Source organism: Hydra vulgaris, chromosome 04 (genome assembly GCF_038396675.1).
Source record: "Hydra vulgaris chromosome 04, alternate assembly HydraT2T_AEP".
NCBI classification, from domain to species: Eukaryota; Metazoa; Cnidaria; class Hydrozoa; order Anthoathecata; family Hydridae; genus Hydra; species Hydra vulgaris.
Window position 1 is genome coordinate 29,453,471 of NC_088923.1, and position 24,491 is coordinate 29,477,961.

General features: G+C 27.9%; 1 protein-coding gene across 1 annotated transcript in view; it reads right to left on the reverse strand.

Moving 5' to 3' along the window:
• LOC100215220 (flap endonuclease GEN homolog 1) overlaps positions 1-24,491 on the reverse strand; it is a 91,905-nt gene that overhangs the window by 11,531 nt on the left and 55,883 nt on the right. Inside the window, exons 6-8 of the mRNA XM_065796008.1 lie at positions 24,012-24,088; positions 20,376-20,532; positions 703-772 (exon numbers count right to left, since the gene is read on the reverse strand). Coding sequence (XP_065652080.1) covers positions 703-772; positions 20,376-20,532; positions 24,012-24,088 — 304 coding nt within the window. The remainder of the gene's footprint in view (positions 1-702; positions 773-20,375; positions 20,533-24,011; positions 24,089-24,491) is intronic.

The following is a 24,491-nucleotide window of genomic DNA, read 5'->3' on the forward strand; positions in this document are numbered from 1 at the left end:
GAACACTATCCGTATAATTAAGCACTGCAGAAAAACTTTACTCTATTTTAATAAGGAAACATGGAAGAAAAAAACCACACACGAATGCTTTGATGTAACAATGGGAAGTTACGACGGAGCAGAAATTTCCGAATTTGTAGGTTTATATATTTTAAATAGCTAAAAGAATCCAAATTATTCAATTAGGTCTTTATGGCGACAAATCAGGGCCACAACTCGATAAAACTAGAAAAGATATTATTAAAGTTTTTAAAAACATTGGCTTCCAAATTGAAATAAACATAAATTTAAAAATAGTGAATTTTCTTGATGTCACATTTAACCTCTCAGAAAGTTCCTATAAGCCCTACAAAAAGCCTAATGGTGAGCCTAAAGCCTAATTATTGTATATTAATGTGAATTCGAACCATCCCCTTCAAATTCTAAAACAAATTCCAATTTCAATTAACAATAGGCTAAATGAAAACTCTTCTAATGAAAATATTTTAACTCCTCTATCAAAAATAAGTAAAAATATTTTTACTTATTTTTGATAAAATACTATTCAGAAATACATCAAAATATTTTCTACAGAAAAAAGATTAAAAAATACTCATATAGTCATGTTAAGCTTAAAAATTGTGACATTTTCGTAAATATATATTTAAAAACAGTTTTTACTTTATCAGAGCAATTGAAATATTTAAAATGATAACAACAAACCTTTTAGTTTATTATCTTTTTTGGCTTTTAAAAACTGGTTAACCATGTCTGGTAAGACTTTTAAAAAGCTCTAAAACAGAATTTTAATAAAATTTTATGTAAAGTTTTTTTAAACATTTAAAAACATAGTAAAATGCATTGATATCATAAATTTTTTCTCCACATGATTCTATTAGTAAAATTTATAAACTTTGTTTGCAATAACTTTTAAAATTTTAAATTATAAAAAAAAAAACTCTTTTCCCTACTTACTAATGCCATTATTACTGTGTATGTAATTTATCATATAATTTATAATGTAATTTACCAGTTAAAAATAAGCAGAAGTGAGTATTAACTGCAGTATTAGAGTAGTCTCACTTTTTTTTTTTAATTTTAACCAGGATTTTTTTTATCTGTGATGACATTTGATCTAAAAAACCTAAATACCAAAAAAATATTGTTCAGTTTTAAAAAATTAAACTTCTAATTATGGAAGTGGAAGGTATGTACTATATTTTTAAATAAAATTATTTTAAATTTCTGGTGTTATTGTGGATAATATAGAGCGCTTTTGTGATGGCCTATTTGAGTTTTAATTTTGACATAAAATTATAAGACAATAATATTTTTGTTAACAAGTATGTCTTGTTGATTTAAAATTTTTTTACAAGCAATAATTATAGGCTGTTAACAATCAGATACTTTTGTAAAATTATCCGCCAATGTCCGCCACCTTTTGTTTTAACGCTTTGAAAATAGTGTGTAAACCATTGTGTAATATCTTACACAATCTCGTAAAAAGTACTAAAACAATTATAAAATAAATTCTTGAGGTTTTAAAATGTTTTATACAAACTTAACTAAACTATGTAAACAAATCTTAAATAGATAATATATTAAACTATAAAATCTCAAACAAATATATAATAGGGGTGTTCAAAAATTAGGTCATGGAAAAATTTTCACTAATTGATAGGCAATTTATTGCAGACTATAATAAAGAAATGAAAAACTGTTTTTCGTTTTTTTTTTAAATAATTTTTTTTCCTCGCGCTGGCCTGGTACTGGTTGCAACCGATCAACCAATGAAATCTAGGTTTTTCTGGCGGTGGGTCTTCTGATGAAGATAGAACTCTGATTTTTTTTAAGTTATGTTTACATAATTTATAGAAACAGGAAGGCAGGAAGGGGGGGGGGGAGCAAGCCAATCTCAGTCAATATCTGAAAAAGAAAGGTGTAGGGAGGGGCAGGGGAGGGGGGAGGAAGATACCTTTCTCAACACTTTTTGGTTATTTCAATTTATTTATATTTTCTTATTATTAGAAATAACTAATAAGGATTCAAAGGGATTTAGCAGTATTAGCAAGAAAACAGAAACATGTTTAACAAGAAAAAATATGGTTACATCATTAATAATGATGCATTCGTGTTTTTTCTGGTTAAACACATTTCTATTTTCTTGTTAATAATAATAATAAAATCTTGAAGTCATGAAATAATTAAAAATAGATAAGATTTCTTTAGTAATAATAGAAGATTTGTAGAGAGTTGTAAGTTTTTTATTGCAAAGAGTTGTAAGTTTTAGTTGAAAGAATTTTAATATAAAAAGCAAAATTTTTTTCTTTGAGTTAGCTACTTTGTAATTTTTTTTTTATAGTTGTTATAGTATTTTTAAAAACTTTTTTGAATCAAATGGGAATTATGTAAGATATTTAATGTAAATCATTTAAATTATTAATAGAATTAAAAAATGAGAACAAGAAAGAGAGAATTAGAGCTGGAACAACCACTACCACTGTTGACAGTGGTTGTTCCAGCTCTCACAAGCCCAAAAAAAGCCGATCATAACAACAAAGAAATTGTAATTTTATTATATCTACTAACATAACTTGCTTTACTTTTTATAGAACTAATTTGGGCAAGAGCTGACCACAAGACACTTATTAAAGCTATCAAGATGGATAAGTTTATATTCAAGGAAGACAAAGCAAATGAGATTGTTTTCATCATAGATCAGATAACAGATCCCAAGATGTGTATCAAAGATCTGGGCAAAGCCAGAGCTGACTATTCAAAGCAAAAAGAAAAGACAGATCTGGAAAGAGTGACTAATAGAATACCTTCTAGTGTAGATGCTCAGGATTAAGTACTTAATACTTCAAATTCATCTGACACTCTCAGTTCAAGTAGCAGTGAATATCAGCCTAGTCCTGCCAAAAAAAAAACACATCAAATTCTCAATCTCAACATACTGACATTAGCAAAGACACCATACATAACACAATGAAAACAGCTCTGGGAGTCAACATAATCACTGCTACTCTAACAAAGTTGATTATTAAAGGGGGCGATAATCCAGATAAGCTGCCTCTTTCATATTTAAGTGTATATAGAATGAAAAATAAGTTACTTGATAAACATTTTGTAAAGTTAAATTTTTTTTGCAGTATCACATCAACCACAAGGATGGCAAGCTTGAATTACATTTTGATGACGAAATTATTAAAGGATTTAATACCTGAGCACTGTGACAAAGTGAAGGACAGAATCTGTGTACTTGTAAGTTTTGATGGCAAAAATTGTCTGCTAGGTGCAGCAGGCACCTGAGCACTGTGACAAAGCGAAGGACAGAATCTGTGTACTTGTAAGTTTTGATGGCAAAAATTGTCTGCTAGGTACACCAGACATTATATGGCACTGGTCTAAACCAGTTTAATGCAATTAGTGACCTTTTGGAGGAGATAGACATAGCCAACAATGTACACTCTATATGCTTTAATAATACCAGCAGCAATACTGGCAAACTGTGTGAAACTATATACAGGTGAATAAAAATAAGAATATATTTTTAAAATCTTATTACTAACTTTGTTGTTTGAATTTTTAAAGTACTATAGCAATTATGTAAGACTACAGAAATATTGATCATGACTTAACTGCGGTAAGTATAAAATGAAAGAACGCTATGTTCTTTTAAGACTGAGATCTGACCTTGGCAAACCCTTACTGATGTTGGCCTGCTGTCACCACGTAGAAGAGGTCCATATCAATCATTTCAAAAAGGCTATTGGTTGCAAAGCCACTTTCGGTTCTGAAAATCCTCTTTTTAAATTCCTTCATAAATAATGGCATTCCATTGAAACTAAAATTTGCTGCTGAATAGGTTTGAATGGAAATCTGTTTGTGCAACTTGGCTAGAAACTCAAGCCATTGAAGCAAAGAACCAACTTATGGAGATAGTAAAAACCAAAGCTTTTAAAAACACAGGTTAGTTTAAATGATTCAATCACTGAACAAGAAAAGGAGATGTTCACCAAAAAGCTCTACAACATACCCATACCAAATGACTAAGACATGGATAGACATAACAATAAAGGTTTCTTACCTGAAACAAAAGACATATCTGTACTTGATGAATCGGTTGATTTCATCACTGCTGATTAATGGCTAATTTGAGATTTTAGGCCATGACAAAACAAAGTCCAAATGGATGATTTATCCAGCTAGCTCTTGGAATATCGATTTTGATTATTTGGAGATCGTAAGTCAAAAACTTGGCTGTCCTTAATGATTGTAGCAAGAGGGCTGTAAAGCTGGTTAAGGAAACAGTATGTCAAGATAAGTCAGAGCATAAGCTGCAAAAGCTGCTTAAATTCAAAAACAACTAGACCGTGTTTTCCTCAAAGACTAAAGCTGCCTACTGCAAATAAGCTGAGCAGAAAACATCAGCTAAACTTTTACAAGAGTTCCCTGTCATAGAAGATGTAAATGTATTCAGCTTCTGTGAAATGGATACTGAATCAAATAGCAGCACTGATTTGTTTCCTGTTTGGTGATCATGAGACTGCTAATGACAGCTAATCAATTATTTTTTGTTGATTTTTGTAATTTTTGTTGAACACATTTTTAACATTGTTTGCTTTTTATTTAAAAGAAATTGACCGGGGCAGACTCCCCCTCCTCCTATTTTTTTTAGGCGGTTAATCAAAATACCCTGCTGATTATTTTGTTTCTATAAATTATTTAAGCATACATAAAACATTAGAGTTCTATCTTCATCAGAAGACCCACTGCCAGAAAAACCTGGATTTTATTGATTGATTGGTTGCAACCGGTAAAAAGTGTAAACAATAGTTACAGGTCTGGCGCAAAACATGAAAATGAATCTACAATGATAATTTTTGTTTTTTAAATAACATAAACATCCATTTGTTAAAATAGTATCCAGTTTTTTTATTTTTTTCCCGGTATATTTTGCAATTTATAAAATTTTATGAGTCCAGCGCAAGGTAAAAAAATAATAATGTAGAAGAAGCGACGAAGAAAAGTCAAACATCCTTCAAAGAAAAATTAGGGCTTCAAGTAGATATGTCTAAAGCAGGGTTCGGAAATAATGACGGCAATACGACAAGAAGATGGCAATACAGCAATACGACAATAAGACAAAAGCAATAAAATGTTACCCACAAAAATATACAGAACATGAAGTGAAGCATATAAGATACTCTTTGAATTATAATAAAACGCGAAAATTGTGTGGGTGAAACAAAAAAAAAAAGCTGAGTAAGAATATGAGATAATATAGCTTAAAAATTCCTTGATACAAGTAATAATATGAAAACCAGTGGATAAACAATACATCAAAAAATAATGTAGTAAAACTAAACAAATATATATATATATATATATATATATATTTATATATATATATATATATACATACATACATACGTATACATACATAAAACCTAAAATCAAAACTCAAGCACACATGATTACCACATATATACAATATACATATCTATATACACATTCCAACCACATACTATCTATTAAATAAAAATAATATCTAAATAAGGATGAGTTCAAACAAAGATAGTTTATCTATAAAAGACCAAAAAGCATGCAAAACGGTGTAAAAGGCTGTTTGTGCATATGGGTGTATAGGTGCTCGGTAGAGTATTGTGTTGATAGTGATCAGTATAAAAGATATACTTATAAACTACACTGAGCCAACCCAGTCATACTCCAGAAAAACATGATGGATTTAACCCTGGATTTATAACTGACTTCTGATTTTAAAACTAACCCAAGTGTATTCCAAAGATAAACATCTTTTTTCGCGGTGACAGCAATTGTGTTTGGAAAATAGTATTTGATGACCCTAACACTAACCCTTACAAACTAGGCCCAATATTATTTAAAAACTTTATCATATAAATTTGCACAATAGTCACAACAAGAATATCACCAAAACAAAAACTTACAAAAAAAAATATTGACTGTAAAATAAAAAGTATGCATACAGCAAGACCTAAACATGGAAAAAAAAAATGCTAATTTATAAACATAATTTGTGTAGTGGTTAAGTAACTATATATCAATAATGCCAATTATTACTGACGTTTTGATGAGGATCATCACTAATTACTAGTTTATCATGCCAGATAAATGTCATCGCCACTTATGCTTTACCCCACAATTTATGGCTTTTCCATAAATATTTTCATACTATTTAATCTGTGCAATCCACTCTACTGCAGTAATAAAGTCATAAAAAACACTCTCCATTTCCTGTAACCTCTGATGTAACACAAGTTCCATTTATGGTCACATATTTCTTGACTACATTGATAATCTTCCTGAAAACTTTTAAAATGACTCTAGATACTAATGATAAAATCATATACCGTAAAATCACCTAAGTTCAGTCACTTAAGGTTGAACAATTATTTATCATGCATGAATAAAAAATTTTCAATTTTTTTTCCTGAAACTGAAATTGCTATTGTAAAAATAAAAAAATGAAAAATAAAAACTGGTACTCAATATTTAATTTAAATGAAAACATCTACTTTGACTGAACTTTTAGTACCATCTCATAAGTTCGGCCGCTATACAAATACTAATAACATATCACAAACTTAACATCAAAAATAATGAAAATTAATTTTAAAATGTTGTTTTATTGTAAAATTATAATATAAATTCAGATAATACCAGTAACTAAGAAGGGTGTTGCCCCAAGCTCAAAAAAAAAAGTCTTTTGGGCCACCAAAGAAAACAAGAAGGAGCACATAAAAAAAGCCCTTTTTAAATATAAGTAGTAGTTTTTTTAATTTTTATTGTAATTAGTCAACTATTTTATTACTTTGGCCATTATCACATTTGCTACGCCACTCGTAAAAAAAATTAAAAATATTTTTTTCAATTAATTTAAAAAGGTTTTTTTAATTAATAAAAAAAACACTACTTTGCTTTAAATTAGCTTTGCATGTTTATTGGCAATTCTTGCACGTAACGTTGACCATAGTAGAACAGCAAGATCCACAGAACCAATCGTCACAGGATTCGCAACGCATCCATAATTGTCGTGGAGATGTTATTTCATCTCCAAAAAAAATGTCACAAGCTTAATATTTTTTAGAACTCAAAGAACTGTCAGTTATTTTGAAATTATGAACAAATTTGTTATTCAAATAAAATACCATGGTTGGTATCCATCATAAAAATGTAAAAATTTATTGGTAAATTTACTGGTCAAGTTACCGGTAAATTTTACATTTGCAATGCTTATCAACATTTCACAATATAATTGTCTCCTTCGTTGTTTATCTGTGAATGACCGAAGTTAGACTATTTCAAATTATCACCAATCTTAATAAAAAAAGTAGTTAATTTTCAAAAATTAATAATTTTTTTTGTAAATGTAATTAGTTTGGTGATTCTTAATAATACAAAGATTAAATATAATCATTTATTTTAATAATTTGCTTATTTTAGACTTTAATAGTATGCATTTTTTCAAACTGTTGTTTTTCTAAAGAATTATGTCAGCAGATTGCATTTAAACGTTATTTTTTTATTTTATAGATTCATATTTACGAACTAATTGCAAATATTATTTGAGAAAAAAAAATTTGTAAGATTTGAGTTTTGCATGCTTTTTTTATATTTTTTCTTAAATGACTGAAGTTACATGGTGGCAATTTTACGGTACTCCATTCTTGATAAAAAAAACCATGTTTTAATTATCATGTTTTATCAAGAATGTTGCTTAATCTCTTCTTTGATGTGTGACATGATTGACTGATTCTTTGTGACAGCTTGAGTTGTTATTACTAATTTATTTGATTATTTGACTTGAAATTCACCAACAGTGAATTTCAAAATTTTAATAATTATTGCAATAATGTTTTAATAAATATTGATGAATGCCAACATGCTTGCTGAGTCTTCTAACTTATATCTTCTTGGATTATCTGTCATTATTGACTTCTCATGGAAACTGTATATCCAATCCATGGCAAAAATTCAAATTCAAATTTCTATAATTCAAAAGAGTATTTAAATCAATAATTTTCTTTAGTCCTTTCATTTAATTTTTAGAATTGAACTCCTATAATTAAAAAACTCTTGTAATTTAAGCATATTTTGAGATCCATTGAGGATTATATGAGTTTAACTATACTATGGCAGTCTTTGTGCTCATCATTTTTTAACTCTTGTCTCCATTCCCTGCCTTTATAGTCCTTGTTTTAAGTATTGTTCTCATATTTGGAACAAAGATAAAAAGCTTGTTATTAATAATAAACTTTCATAATGATCTGTCATATTTACTCAAAGTGAGAATTCTTTAATACATTTTTTCAAATGTTGGTTGATAGTAATAATACTTTGAAACAGTTGGAGTGTTATGTACAACTAGTAATAATACTTTGAAACAGTTGTAGTGTACAAATATAATTTATAAATGATTGTTGTTTTTTTTAAACAACTTGTAATATATTAATTAAATATTGTTGTTTTAAACTACAACTTAACAAAAATTTTAATAAAAACTACAATTGTAAGCATAAATCAAACAAAAATTAAAAAAAAATTAAATGTTAAAAAACAAAACTTATAATAAAAACTACAACTTATAAGCATATTTATTTGAGTTAGTGTAACAATTTAAAATATTTAGTCACAACTATACTATGAATTAATTTAAAATATTTAGTTACAACTATATTATGAATAAAAGTTATTGATTTGTCTATTTAATTTATTTTTTAATTTTATATTTTATGTATTTTATATTCAGTTATATTGACAAATATATTATATTATTACATATATAATAAATAAAATATGTACATCTTTTAAATAAATAAAATATCTTTTAATTATTATAAAAACTAAAAATTAAAAATATTTTTACAAAATAGTAACTACAAAAATATTATACAATAAAAAAGTTTATTCTCCATATTATGAGCAATTTTAAAACATTTTTATTATTGTTATTTTTTATTTTGAATCAAATTCAGTTAGTTAAAATAATCTTTTACTTTTTGATAGACTACAAATATATTTTACCATTTTTAATAGACAATTTCCTTATTCAAAAGTGAAAATTAAAATTAAAAAAACCAGGCAGATGCTAGCCAAAACAAAAAACTTAAAAAAATTGGTTGCATTGTTCTGTTATATTATATTTCAAAATAAAGGAAGTTTTTAAAAACATTTAGGATCGAAATGTGAAGTTTATATTGTCAAAATACAATAATAATAAAGTCCAGAATTTCATCTAAATATGATGAACTTCATTTAATGTTTTTTATCAAAAAAAATTTTAAAAATACAGAAGTTTGTTTACAAATATTACCAAAGTAATTAATGCACCAAAGTTTTTTAAAGTAAAAGCTTTTTTTAGAGAACATTGATAAGTTAGGCTAGAGTGCTACTTCTATTTATATTTTTAAATTCTTTTTAAACTTCCTTTAGTTTGACGCATAACAACAGAACAAAACAAACAGAACAATTTTTCAGTTTTTTGTTTTGTTTTGGCTAGCTGTCTGGTTATAAGTTTTTTGAATTTTTATTTTAAAAAAGAAAAAATATAGAATAAAAATGGTAAAATAGATTTCAGTAGTTTATCAGATTATTAACAATATACTGAATATGTATCATAATGCTAACAATATACTGTCAACTTTGATATTAGTAACAATACTGCAGTTAATTTTAGGTAATAAACAATGCTTACCAGAGTTAATGTTTCATTATAATTACAATAATTAGTTAAAAAAAGCATTCAGGGGCTTTTTTTTTCAACTAGTTATAGTTTATAAACTTTACAAATTCATAAGGCTGTTATAGCTGATTTCATAAGTTATCTCTCTGTAAAAAAATCCAACCTTGCATTGTTAAGCTAATTAAAGAAAAAACTAGTTGTATTGTATGCTAGAATAACTAACCCACAGGCAAAAGCTAGGAGAAGTTAACTCTGACTTAAATTACGCCTCCTTGGGGCTCTTGATGGAGTAAAGACTAGAGATAAAATCATGATAAAAATACTCATCATGGGCAGATGTTAACTGTATCTGACTACTGTCTTGTAGAAGGCAAAGACTTTATGAAAAAGCAGAAAAGTTCTGCTGACCAGCCTTGCACCCCAACTCAATTTATTAAAGTGACAGATGTTTTGTTAGGTTAGGATTTCCAGCCTAGGATTGTTTACTGCCTAGAATGACGAACGCTATATATTCTTGCTCTACTAATGGGGTTTTGCTAATATCTACTAATGGGCTTTACTAATGGGTTTTTGTTTGTGCCACTTTGTTAGCAGCTATGCAAATTTTTATGTTATCTCTTAATGAAAGTAGAGCTTTAAAACTCAGTTTATTTATTTTAAATCCAGCTGGTAGTAAGGATTCCCAATCTCTGTGGTAGATCTCAGAGAAGCTTACTCCATCAACAGCTATAAAATATTAGAATATTAAAAGTGCCATGTTGCACATAGATTGGATCTGTGTTAGTGCTATTGGTGTGCGCTGTTAAGACTAAATAAAGAGTCCTTTGTTACAACTTTGAATTAATTTGCAAGATTAATTGATTTATGCACATAAAACAAAAAGGCTTGGCTCTGACATCACTGACTCTGCTTGCACTAAAACTCATACCTTTTGCATTTCTTAATCTTTTAGTCAGATAGTTTACTTTATGACTCATTTTATAAACAAATCTAATCATTTACCTTCGCTACTTAATTTGTGTTTTATTTCTGACCCTAGCTTGTGCTTAGCTTCTTCTTGTACACTTTTAGGTGATTCAGATTATGCTATGATCTCTCTAAAACTTTTATCTTGTACTTCTTCTTCAGACTCAAACTATCATTACATGTCACAAAGTAAATCACAAAAAGAATCCTGACTGGGATTCTTTTTGTGATTTACTTTGTGACATCCTTAGGCTGATGTCTTTCATCCCTCAACTGATAACTGCACCCCTTATGTAATTTCTATGTGGTAGTGGTGTAGTAGTAGAGCACTCGCTTCATAAACAAGAAGTTACGAGTTTAATCCCCTCCACATCCTTGGTAGTACCCTGAAGCTTTTATTCCTTCTTGTCTGTTCCAAGTCAAGCTTCATTCTACTCCATGGTTTTCACCTTTTTGTGTAGGTGCTATATCTAATTGTAATCATTTTTTTCATCTTTTTCAAAATACTACTCTCTTGAGAACAAAAGGCTATTTACTATTGGAAGAAACCGATGTAAAAAGGTGTTGTCTGATGCTATGCTCTATTATTCTCAGTTCACTAAATCTATTATCTTATCTAAAAAGTTAGGCTCTAGAGACTATTGTAATATCTTCAACAGCATCATTAATGAGGGTAGCTCTAACATTTCATCTCTTATTTATGGGACTAATCTTATTACCTCTCCCAAAAAGAAGGCAGAACTATTTGCAAAGAACTCTTCTTCTAATTCGACTCTTGAATTTCATGGCCATTCTCTTCCTTCCACTCCAATTAAGCAGCTTAACCCATTGTTAGACATTTAAATCACTCTAGCTTCCGTTGCTAAAATCATATCTCAAATAAACTCTTTTATGGTTTGTGGTCCAGACAACATTCCTGTCATAGTCTTACAAAATTGTTCTCCAGAGCACTTTTCAATTCTCTCTAAACTATATAATGAATGCTTAATTGAGTCTTGTTTTCCTGCCTGCTGGAAAATGGCATTTGTTGTTTTATTATTCAAAAACTCCTGTGAACATCCTGAATTATTGTCTGATCAGTCTTCTTTCTGTTATTAGCAAGGACTTTGAGTCTTTGATCAACAAATTTCCCACATTTCTTCTCCAGTCAAATAACTGTTAGACAATCAATATGGTTATTGATCCTCTCACTATTGAACTGACTTGCTAAATGCTGTGACTGAAAGATTATATGGTGCATTAGATGGAGGCGGAGAAGCTAGGGCTATTGCTCTTAACATATCTAAAGCTTTTGACAATACGGTATACTGGTTTTCTTTATAAGTTATAGTTTGGTATACTGGTTTTCTTTATAAGGTTTTTTCATATGATGTATCTGGGAAAATTTTTGAGATTATCGAATCATTTCTTTCTAACCACTTTATTAAAGTAATCAACTTGTAAAGTTGCATCTCTTTCTATTTTCTACAAATACTATCACGGTAAGGGATTGCATCTCGAAATTCAAAATTTGAGAATTCCGGAATTTGTTTTGATAATATAGTTTCGAATTCCGAAAGTTTTTCAGCGAATTCCGAAGATAAAATCTATTCTCGTGCTCTCTTCAACTTTTAAATTGTGTTTTTGTTTCTGTACATATAAATATTCTACAAGAAGAAATAAAGAAAACGATTGTAAATTACAGTTATCCTGCAAAATACAAGTAGACATAAAAAAAATATTCCTAAATTACAGTTAACGGTTTCATGTCTTCATTTCATATCCACGTGTAATAATTTGTTGAGATTTGCTTATTGCGTTAATGCGTTATTATGTTGTTGCAGTTAACATTTTCATGTCTTCATTTCATGTCCATATGTAATAATTTTAATATTTGGTATAAACTCATGTTCTAATACTTTACAACTTTCAACAGTGTTTGCTTATTGGAGTGCACTGTGTATTGAATTATTTGGATCAATATTTTTTAAATAGGTAAGCAAATAATAGCAGAAATAACAGCAGTTTTAATTTAACAACATTATTTGATAACTATTTAATTTTAATTTTGTTTTGTTTAACAAGTTAAATTGTTATCAACAATACATTCTAATATGTCTTCAAAGGAAAGTTATTCGGAATACACAAAGCTATGTAAAAATCAATATTCTGTTTGGATTCATTTTTTAAGAGGATCAAAAAAATTAACAGCAAATTGTAAAATATGTTATGAAATAGTAAAAACCATTGGCTCAACGACAATACCGCAGCACACGCATTTAAGAAAAATGCACAATACTAATGTATTAAAACGGGATGTCGTGCAGAAAGCAGTGCATCAAAAATGACGATTACAAACATTTTATTCAACAAAAAAGATGAATCACTTTCTGCAATTGTATCAAGAATGTGTGCCTTAGATAATATGCCATTAAAAGTTTTCTGTACGTGTATTGATTTGAGAAATTTGTTTTTGGCTAGAGGCGCTCAAGATTATGTATTACCAAAATCACCTAACTCGATTCGCAAAATGGTTTTGAAATACGCGCAAAAAATGCAGGCTAAACTGATGCGGGGTTTTATAAATTTAAAAAAATTATGATTAAGATTTAGCTTAACTCTAGATGAATGGACATCTTCAAGAAACCGATATTATTTAAATGTGAATGTCCATGGCAAGAAACAGTTTTGGAATTTAGGTTTAGTACCTGTTGAAGGACGTTTTCCTGCAGAGAAATGCATTACGGCTCTGAAAAACACATTGCAAGACAACAATCTAAATATCGATAAAGATTTTATGTCCATAACAACTGATGGGGCAGCTGTGATGCAAAAAATTGGATGGCTTTTGCCATGTAAACAGCAGTTGTGCTTCGCACATGCGATTTATTTAGCTGTAATTGATGTCATGTATATTCGAATACAACTGAATAGGTGGCTCACACATACAAAAAATGTTAGTGTAGAAGATCAAGTAAATTACTTTGATGAATTGGATAAGTAATACATTGAAGATGAAAATGTTGGCTTGATTGAACAAACTTATAATGAAGCTGAACTTGTTGAGACTAAAGAACTAAATATTTACACAACTTTGGAAAAAGTGAGATTCACATATCTTTCACTAGACCATTGAAAAAAACAGTAACCAAAGTTATTGTAAACTTTGCACAAAGATTGATATTTAACACTAACATGAAAACTTCCTCAGACGAGCATTCAGAAGCTGACGATGTGATAGAAGTGATGCTGGAAAAACAAACTAAGCCCTTAACATTAATATAAAAGTTCGAGAACAAAATTCAATTGAATATAGTGTCCAACATAACATCCAACTCAACTCAACAAATAATAAATAGGAGCTTAATTTCAAAAATTAAATCTGAAATGAAATTCTTTGTAGAGAACAGCGTTCATGGCAAAATATTAGTCTGTCTACTCACATTTGATTTTGATTCCGCCATCGAGCGTGGAGTCTGAGCAAACCTTCTCAATTGCTGGTAACTTTTGTACGAAAGTTCGAACGAGACTCGGAGACATAGCTTTAAGTGATCTCTGCTTCCTCAAGGCATATTTTAGGCAAATAAAACAATAATTTTATATTTGTTATTATTAAATGATATACCACATTAGAATGTTTCTGTACTAATTGAATTTGGCATAATTTTATGTTCCATTTTTATTTTTAAAGAAAGTATTTTTTATGCAATAAATAACAATGAATTATCTCAAATAAGTTATTTTATTATTTTGACATAAATAAATTTAATTTCTCCGAATTCCGATTTTTTTTATTTTCGTCAAAATTTGCATTACCTAATCACAGTCACTGCTCAAAGGAGCTATAATATCTAGTTCCATCAACTACAACTCATTCTTACTTGACTCGTCATTCAGCAAAGTCTTATTCTTTTCTTCATGCTCTAGAAACCTTTATTCGTCTAGTTTTTTTCCATGCAAAACTTCAAACTAGAGTTAATATTGGCTTTAACATACTCGACTAGTCGAAAGTGGTATTCAGTCGACTTTGAAAAATCAAATAGTCAATTTAATCGACTATGGATCCATAATAATCTACTAAAAGTCGATTTAGTTGAGTAAAAATCTTAAAAGCATTATATCTTTTCATTCAATTTAACTTTTCTATCTGTATTTTTGTTTGTTCATTAAATAACAATAGTATGTACTATTACCTAGTTTTTTGTTTATTCTCTTAAAGTTTAATTCAAAGCATGTTAGTATTATTTATACCTAATTAACCATTCAATTATGTATTTCATTAATATATTTTTTTCTTTTGTTTACTCGATGGTTTTCATAAATACTTTCATAAAGGGCCGCTCTAAGCTGGCTCGGAGGTCTGAGATCTAAATTATGAAGCTTCAAAATCTAAATGTCATCTATACAATCACTTTGTAAGTATGATGTAATGACTTTTTGATATATAACAAGTGTCTAAATTGTTATTAAATCAGGGAAGCATAGAGACTTTTATTCCTTGTTGTTATATTCAAGTCAAGCATCATTCTACCCCATGTTTTTCACCATTTTATGCACCTGTTATATCTAATCATAATCATTTCTTTTCACAAGAGCAACTGTCTTGAAAACATCTTTTTATTATTGCGAGAAATCAATTTCTGATTGTATTTAAAGCTAGGTTCAAGAGTTACATTAAGTAAATTTATGTAATAAAAGTTAGGTTCTAGAGACTTTTTGAAAATCTTTAGCAGCATTCATTAACAAAGACAACTCTAATATTTCATCTTCAATGAACTCACCTCTATCAAAAGCTGAAAGGGCCACTACAATCAAGGTTTTTTTTCCTCCTTATTGTGGTTAACAACTTCATCTCAACTCTAAAATTCCAGAACAAAAGCTGCAGCATAAAGAAACAAGTTAACCTTATTACTTCTCCTAAGGAAGACAGGTCATTTTTGTTAATAACTTTTCCACTAATTCATCTAATGATTAAATTCTTTCTATCATCTCAGAGAAACAGATTATTTCACTGTTATACATCCAAATCGCTCCTCTTTTCATTGATAGTTATTTCATTATTAAACTCTCATTCTGCTTGTGGTCCAGACAACATTTCCTGTCACAGTAAAATTAAAGTCTTATTACTGTCACAGTGAAATTAAATTGATCTCAGGAACTTTTTTCAATACTCTCTAAACTATTTAAAAAATGGAATCTTGCTTTCCTGCCTGCTGGAAAATATCATCTGTGGTTCCAATTTTTAAAAACTCTGGAGAATACTCTGACTCCTGTTGTTGCTGTTGTTATTGAGTGTTTATTTTTTGCTGCTGTTATTTAAAAACTTTGGCATATATATAATTCTGACATATATAAAATTCGCAGAATGGTCACACACGAGCAATGAACGCCTGAGGAAAGAAATAAAGTACATTAGAATAAAAATTATTTTTTGAAAAAAGGAGAACTTTTCAGATTTTACGTAAGTCTCCATTATAGTTCCAAATGTGTAAAAGTAACCATAAAACTTGATTTTTTGTTGTAAGAAAGTAGTGTTTTTTTTTACTTACTTTTTTTGTAAACTTTTATAAGAAAAAAAACGGGTTCAAGCTTATAGATTTTTTTATTTATTTAGTTTGTAATAAGTTTTTATTAAATTTTTTCCAGACCACCCCCAGCTTATTAGGATCTTCGCCCATTGAATAATTTTAAAGAAAGTAAAAGTTTGAATGTAAAATCTTTTTTCGTATAAAAAAAAAGTCTCCTCTTTAATTTGTGTTAAACAAATTAAAGAGGAGACTTGAAGAGATTTAAAAAAAAAAAAGAATACAAAAGCGTGACAATCACTTAATTTTGAGAAATATATCAATTTGCTTTAATATTTATATGGCAATACTGGAGAATACTTTTGTAAGACTGTATATTTTTTTCCCTTTATTTATTTTTTCATATATTTTGAAAATATGGCAATATACAATAACAATCTTTCACAATTTATCCCTTTTTTATTAGCAAGGTCTTTGAGTCTTTGTTTAACAAATTCTCACATCCCAACTTGAATCTTTAATTAACAAACCTCAAACAAATATCTTGAGTCTTACAACTTACTCTCTGGAAATCGCATTTCAATCCTTTATAATTATACACTACTTGTTAACAGTTATAATAGAAAAAGGTTCTTTTGTGCATTAGATCGAGGTGGCTAGGAAAAGACTATTGGGCTTGAAATATCAAAAACTTTTGATAAAGTCTAACATGCTAGTGACACCCTTCGTCTTTTCCAGTAACTTATGGGGTACCACAAAATTCATTTTTTGGTCCTGCATTGTTTCTCTATATTAATGATCATTTGACAATCTTACATCTAAGTGTGGTTCTACTTGCTGATGACAAAACTATATACTTGTTGCTGATGAAACAACTATATACTTGTATATAGTTGTGTCATTAACAAATAGATCATTACACTAAATTTATATATTACTCTTGACAAAAATTTGTCACTTTTTGATTACTTAGAATAGACAAACTTGAATCTCTATTCTGTGACAGCTTGGGTCTTGCAGCGACTTGTAAGTTTTAGGCCAAATAAAACTCTGTATATATATTATATACTGTTTGCAGTAAATAAGTGAAAAAAAATTTTATTTACTAATTTACTGCAAACAAATATCGCAATATTGTCAACATTCCTATATTGATAAATAGCAACACTCTCAATGAGTACTCTACTTTACATCTCAGATTATCATTCACTATCGACCATATATACAACCCATTGCAATGCTAGCATCGGCTAAGGTTGCTTCACTTTATTATGCTCAACATTTTCATTCTCCTAATTCCATTCTTTACAGAGACAAATCTCTGATTTGTTTTTGTATTGTTAGAAGAACATCATTAGTAGAACCAGCCCAAATATAACAATATTTGGGCTGGTTCTTCTAATGATGCTCTACCTTGTCTAGACAATGTTTGAAAAATATTTTAAATGCAGTTGAACATGATCTAGCTGCCAAGTATGAGACTCTGTTTCATCGTTTTAAAATTCTATCCTTTTCTCTTTTCTACAAACACAATCATGGTCACTGCTCAAAGAAGCTATTATCTCAAACTATCAACCAAAATTTAATCTCATGTCACTTGTCATTCAGTAAAGTTGCATCCTTTTTCCCTTCCTGCTCTAAAAATTTTTATTCATCTAGTTTTTTTCTTTGCACATCAATGCTTTGAAATTTTCTCCCTTCATGTTTTCTTGACTCATACAATTAACAGTTTTCTAAGTCTTCTGCCAAGCTTTTTTTTGCTCTTTGACAGTATTCTTTGTTTTCTAGTAACTATCATCTCATGACTAAAGTAGTGCTTGTTCATAAGCGAGTAATTTCAAGTTTAACCCCCATTGACTCTTTGATAGTGCTGCATCTAACTTGTTTCTACTTGCAGTGGACTTGTTCGCCAAGATTCACGACATTCTATAATTTTTGAAGGATGATAATATTCAAAATTTATTTTAAGGATTACTAGTTTTAAGTTGGGAGCAGAGAAATAAAGAAATCTTTAAGAAATAAAAATAAGAAATAAAGAAATTAAAAAGAAAAAAAGACAAAAACTGTAAATTATCGGAGTCAAGAAACCATAAAGATTTTGAAGTATTTTTGATATTTGAGGTATTTTGATATTTGAGGAAAAACACAAGATGAAAAAAAGTTTTTTATGGAACAGTTACAATAATATAAGAAGGAACAGCTATAATAAAAGTATACAACTATGTTGAAGAACAAGTCAAAATGAATTAAATTTTGGTATGTGGAACAAGATATGATAGCTTTAACAGAAACCATGGTAGCAATAGTAGAAAAAAGAAATGTAACTTTGCAACAACATGCCAGAGACTCAACCTTTATAACATAGTTATAACTATGTTATAAAGGTAATGATGTTTATGTTTTTTAACATAAACATCATTAGAAAATGCACGATAATTATAAAAATATTTGTTTCCATGAGTAGTAGTAAAAGTATAAGTTTTAGTTATATGCGAACAAAATGCTAGTTATAGGTGAACAAAAAGCAATGAAACTAAAATATATTTATTTAAACTGAAATTCATGATTGTATTATTAGCATATAGTACTTAAGAGGTAAGACTGTCAATAAAATCAATAATATAGATTTGAAACTATATGAGACCAAGGATGTAACCTTGTAATACTCTTATCAAAAATGAAGAATTTAAATCAAGGACAACAATCTTTTTTATTTCTAATAGCCATAGTTATACTGTGATTAGTAAAGAAAGATTTTGAACATTTTCTCAAATATAGAGATTTTATAAGATATCATGTTTTGCTGCATCCATTAAGCACGCTACTACAATTAATCTATTATTATAATATAATACTACAATTAACTTATTATTATATAATAAGTTAATTGTAAATTAAATATATTATTAATAAATATAAATTAAATTATTATTAATAAGAAAGTATTGGATTGAAATATTGTAGTCAGAAAGTATTGAATTAAAAAATTATTAGAAAGACTTAAAGAAAGATGAGATATTAGAATTTCTTTTAGTTAAAAATTAAAAAATGCTAATTTGAACTCAAAAATCTTGCTGATAATAATGAAAAGAATTAGAAACTTTTGACCAGAGGGATCTCCTGAATTTTTAAAAATAGGAATCACAGATGCTATTTTTACAGCAATTCAGTTAAGCACATGTTAACTAGTTTTCAGAGTTTTGCAATAGTGTAACATGAATGCAAAGATGTAAAAGCTAAACTTAAATTAGTCTCACTAAGTCCATGTAAGTGAGTTTTGCAAGAAATCCTCTGGAGTATTTTAAAATACATTATTCAAGGCAACATTCTGGAATTTTTGGTGGGTTATCAAATTGGCCATACAACTTATAAAATCCTCTACAAAAAATGATGTTACTTTTGGCATAATCCAATGAAACCAAGATAAGTATTGGTCATCATTATGACCTGATAAAAACACTTGTTTCTTGATGCAATACTTTTAGATTTTGATTAACTGCAAGACCACTGGAGACAAAGTACTGTTTGTACTTTATCTGAAATGCACAACCAGACAAGTATTTTTTGGTAGAACTTTGCAGAATGTTTATATTCTACCTTGGCAGGAGTTTATTCAATGTTATAACCATATCTCTGTCATTTTACAGCAGTATCATTTTTTATTTTATAGCAATTGATGATTGTCTATTTTTTTACAAGAAAGAAAAAAATTTTGGAAAGCCTGCAATTGGAAAACTTGATTACAGCAATCAAACATTGTTTTGAGGCACTTATTTTTTTTTTTTTGGCATTTCTGGCAACACAATCACTTCCTTTAAATTGTATAACCGAAACCATTTTTAGCTAGATTATGTTAGAGACAGTTTATAAATAAATACTTTTGAATTTTTTTGCTTTTATCTTTTTGTTTTGATGCCATTTTTTTTTTCAGAAATATGCAATTTTTTTACACAGTTCAACATAAATAATTTGTTATAAAATAATAGGTAGAAACAATAAAATTTGTATTACTTTTTTCCTTTTTAAACTGGTCTTTTATTGAACGAAAGAATTTTATATTGAATCTATTTTTTTTGTAAATAGAATCAGTTTATCAGGAAAAATATTGTCATGCAAGACTTGAACAATTTCTTTCCATAAAAAAAATTTAATAAAATTGAAAAATATAAAACTATCAGTATGCAATGAAAATAACAAACCGATTTATTTTCAAGAGTAAAAAATGAATCGGGGTAATTATTCCAATCAGAACATTCAGTTCTTGTATCCAAATTAACATTAACACAAATAGATGAATCTTTTTTCCATTCAACTTTAACATATGAAATTCCATTGATAATATGTTCTTTTACAATGCTAAAAAGAAATTGTCAAAAAATCAATAAATAGGTGAAAATTTTGTGTTTTATTTTTAAAACGTAGCAATATTTAAACTAATTTCAAGATTAAGTTGTAGATTATCTTTATACTTAATAATTGACAACAATGGTAATTGACAATTTTGAATATTCTAAATTTAAAAGATTATAAGATTATATCAACCTGTTGATAAGATAATTTTAATATTTATTAATAAAGAACAACTTTAATATTTATTAATAATATTTGATAGCAACTTTATAAACACAACAATAAATACAACAAATAAAGTTGGAGGTTGTACAGATTTAAAAATTAGGAGTTCTAATTAACCAATGCACCACATATATATATATACATTATGTTGAAGATAAAAGGTAGATAAGTGTTTTTACTAATTTATTATTACTCTGTTCTTTAAGAACATTGAGCACTCTATTTGTAGATTACACTACCATAATTTATATATATATATATATATATATATATATATATATATATATATATATATATATATATAAATTATAAAGTGAACATTGTATTTGAACAAATGTTCAAATACAATGTTCACTTGCTACTAACTACAAAAATGTTCACTGTATTTGTATTTATTCAAATACATATCTTCGTGTAAATTTCCTGGACACTTTTAATATTAAAATATTTTCTGTAAAGTGATTGGCATTTTTTAACTAAGATTAAGGCATACCAAACTTTGTTTTTAGTTTTAATTTAGCATGGAAGGTTGTTGTTCATCCATGGAGAATGAATTTTTTTTATTGATTTGATAGATTTTTTTCTTAAAAAATGCATTCACAAAATTTTTTATATTAGTTTCGAAAATATTAAATAGCATTTGTTGATTGATTTACTGGAAAATAAATCTTTCTGATCCACAGTTTGAATGGATACAAACATATTGTGCAAATTCATGTAACTAATGATAGATAAAACATAATCTGACAAATATAATAAATCTATATTAATAAATCTTTAACACCTAATACCTATTGTTAACATTACAAAAAACATGAATAAAACTCTCTATGCCAAAAGCTCAAAATCTGTTTAAATAAAATAAATATTTTAACTTTCGCCTGTAAAACAATCTGCAGCGCAGGTACCTTACCTGTAGTAGATTCATGGATTTGCACTATCCCCGATGATATGGATATTTATACAGACATACATATAGTACAGACATATTTCCCTCAATCATAGTTATTATTAATATTCTGTAAAATCATTTACTAGATAGTAATTTCTTAAAGTAGTTAATAGCCGAGTTAAAAATAAAAAAGTTGAGCCGACAAAATCACTTTAACTGGTTTTAAGTTTATAAGGAAATTAAAAGAAATGCATCTACAATGAAAAGATATACCATACAATTTTCTGCATAAAATGTCTCATCCTCCTCCAACAGATAATCTGGAGAGATGATTATAGGCTACTGGTAGGTTTGTTTCATTAAATTTTTTATTTTTCAACATCAATGATATATATGCATTGAACATACATTGCAATTTATGTCTTACTAGACTTCTTTCTAATTCCTGAAGAAAAAAAAAGAAGCATATAGCTAAGTTTATTAGCTGTTTCTGTCCACATGCATGGTTTAAATGGGAGGAACCTAATTGAACAATGGGGTTCCTCCCTTATTTTGATTGGATTTTAATGCAGTTTTGATTTGAAAAAGAAAAGGAAAAAAAAGAAATTAAATCAAAACTGCATTAAAGCCCAAGATGTTTGAAACATACATATCCTTTAAGTTTTTTCCTTTTATTATCCTTTCATTCAAAAATGAGAAAAAATTAGGTAGCTGAGGAAGGACCCCAGTTATGGACACCCCATGTAAATGGGCAAAGCCTAAAGATACTCTTAAAAAAACTTTTCTTAATTGAAATATGAAATAAAATGTCTAACCAAGAATAGTTTAACTTATAAATATTTGTATATATTTATAGTTTATAGAAATATAGAATTTTTGTCTTATTTCCAAAAAGTAACTTTTATTTTGACTAAGTAAAATTTTAAAATATTAGTATAAAGTTTAATTTGGAAAAAAGTTATAATCACCCTAGTGATGCTATAATATCAATTGATTGATAATTGATATTGCATCTTTAAGGTGATAACATCACCTTAGAGATGCAAAATTTCAAGTGATTATAACATCACCCTAGTGATACTATAATAACATCATCCTAATGATGCTGTAGTAACACATCAACCTAGTGATGTTTGCTTGCCTTATTTTTTAACTGAACTTATTTCCTGGAAAATTGATACTTATTTCAGTTGAAACAAGTGTAACATTTTGGCGTTGTGGTTTTAAAGAGATTTACACACCTATTTATTTGTGAACTATCTATTATTTGTAGAACGAAGAAGGTATAATTATAAATATTATTCATAGAAGGTATAATTATTATTTATAGAACGTAGAAGGTATAATTATGAGGATTGCAATATTAAATACTTTTTGTATATTTTATTTTGTGTATACTTAGCTGTAATAATTGGGTATATTTTATTGTAATATAAATTTAAGTGATACTTTTTTTCTCACTGATTTCTTAGTTTTTTTATAAAAGGATTAAGTTAAAAAGAAACTTTATTATCATTTTTTTTTATAAAAGGTAACTGAAACATTGTTTATGTTAAATATAATATAAACATAAATTATAAATATAAATATTGTAATGTTTAAAAAATAATTGCCATGCACATTGAAATAATTTAAACAATATTGTCCAAATATTGAAATTATACATTTTGAGTTTTGATTGAAGAAAAAGGGGTTGAATAGCAGGCTGAGTATAGGAAAACAAGCTGCTATTGTGACATTACACAAGGAGGGTTCAACATAAAAAATTGCTTTTAAAACTAATGTTTCTCAAATGCAGTCATTACAGCATTGCAAAGAAAGAGTGAAACTAGCTGTAACCAGAGTTGTTGTTTAATTAGAGAAAATAAAATGATGCATAATGAAAACCATCAAGCACTGTAGAGGATCAGTCATTGGAAGGAGGGGGTGGGTGGGTGGATTTACTGAAAACAAAGTTGTTAACCTTATGCGAAATGAGGGTATCATAGAAAAAAAATATAACAACATAACATTCTCCAAAAACATTCATTACCATTTAGAAAATGAATGAATTGTAAACCACAAATTCGTTTTTGAACAGGATAGCGATCCTAAACACATTTCTAAATTATGCAAAATTTGTCAAATAAAGCCAAAGAAAAAAAAATAGCTAAAATATATAGAACGGTCTCCTCAGCCGCCCGATTAAAAGATTAAATTTATATATATATATATATATATATATATATATATATATATATATATATATATATATATATATATATATATATATATATATATATAAAATTTGTAAATGTATATAGTATGCATGTAATTATTTAATTTTTAAATAATTTTTCTATTTAATACTAATCCAAGTAAAAATTACCTAATAGGCTGTATTGGAACGTTGCTTGGTTGATCCTGTAACTTTTCTAAATACAAGCAGGATACCAACTGCAACACCTGTGTAATATAATATTGCAAATTAGTAACTTTTTTTTGTGAAATAATAACATAAATTTAGACCCTGCAGTAAAATTATACATTTGTCCTAAGTTTTACTCTTTTTTTTCATAAGTAATCACTTATAAAAAAAAAACCTACAGACTATATTGAACTATTAGAAAAGCAAATATACATGACATTAACAAATTTTTTCAAACTGATTCTAAGCTAATATTGCAACTAATCTCCTGATTAGCCTAAAGTTTTTATTAATTAAACAATGGTATTAGTTAAACAATGAATAATCACTATATATTATTTCTGAACTTAAGTAGTAGTATTAATGCTCATTTGTGCGTGTTTCCACAAAACCCGCGGCAGCCATTGAATCCGAGATAACAATGAGAAAGAGTCTCTTAAC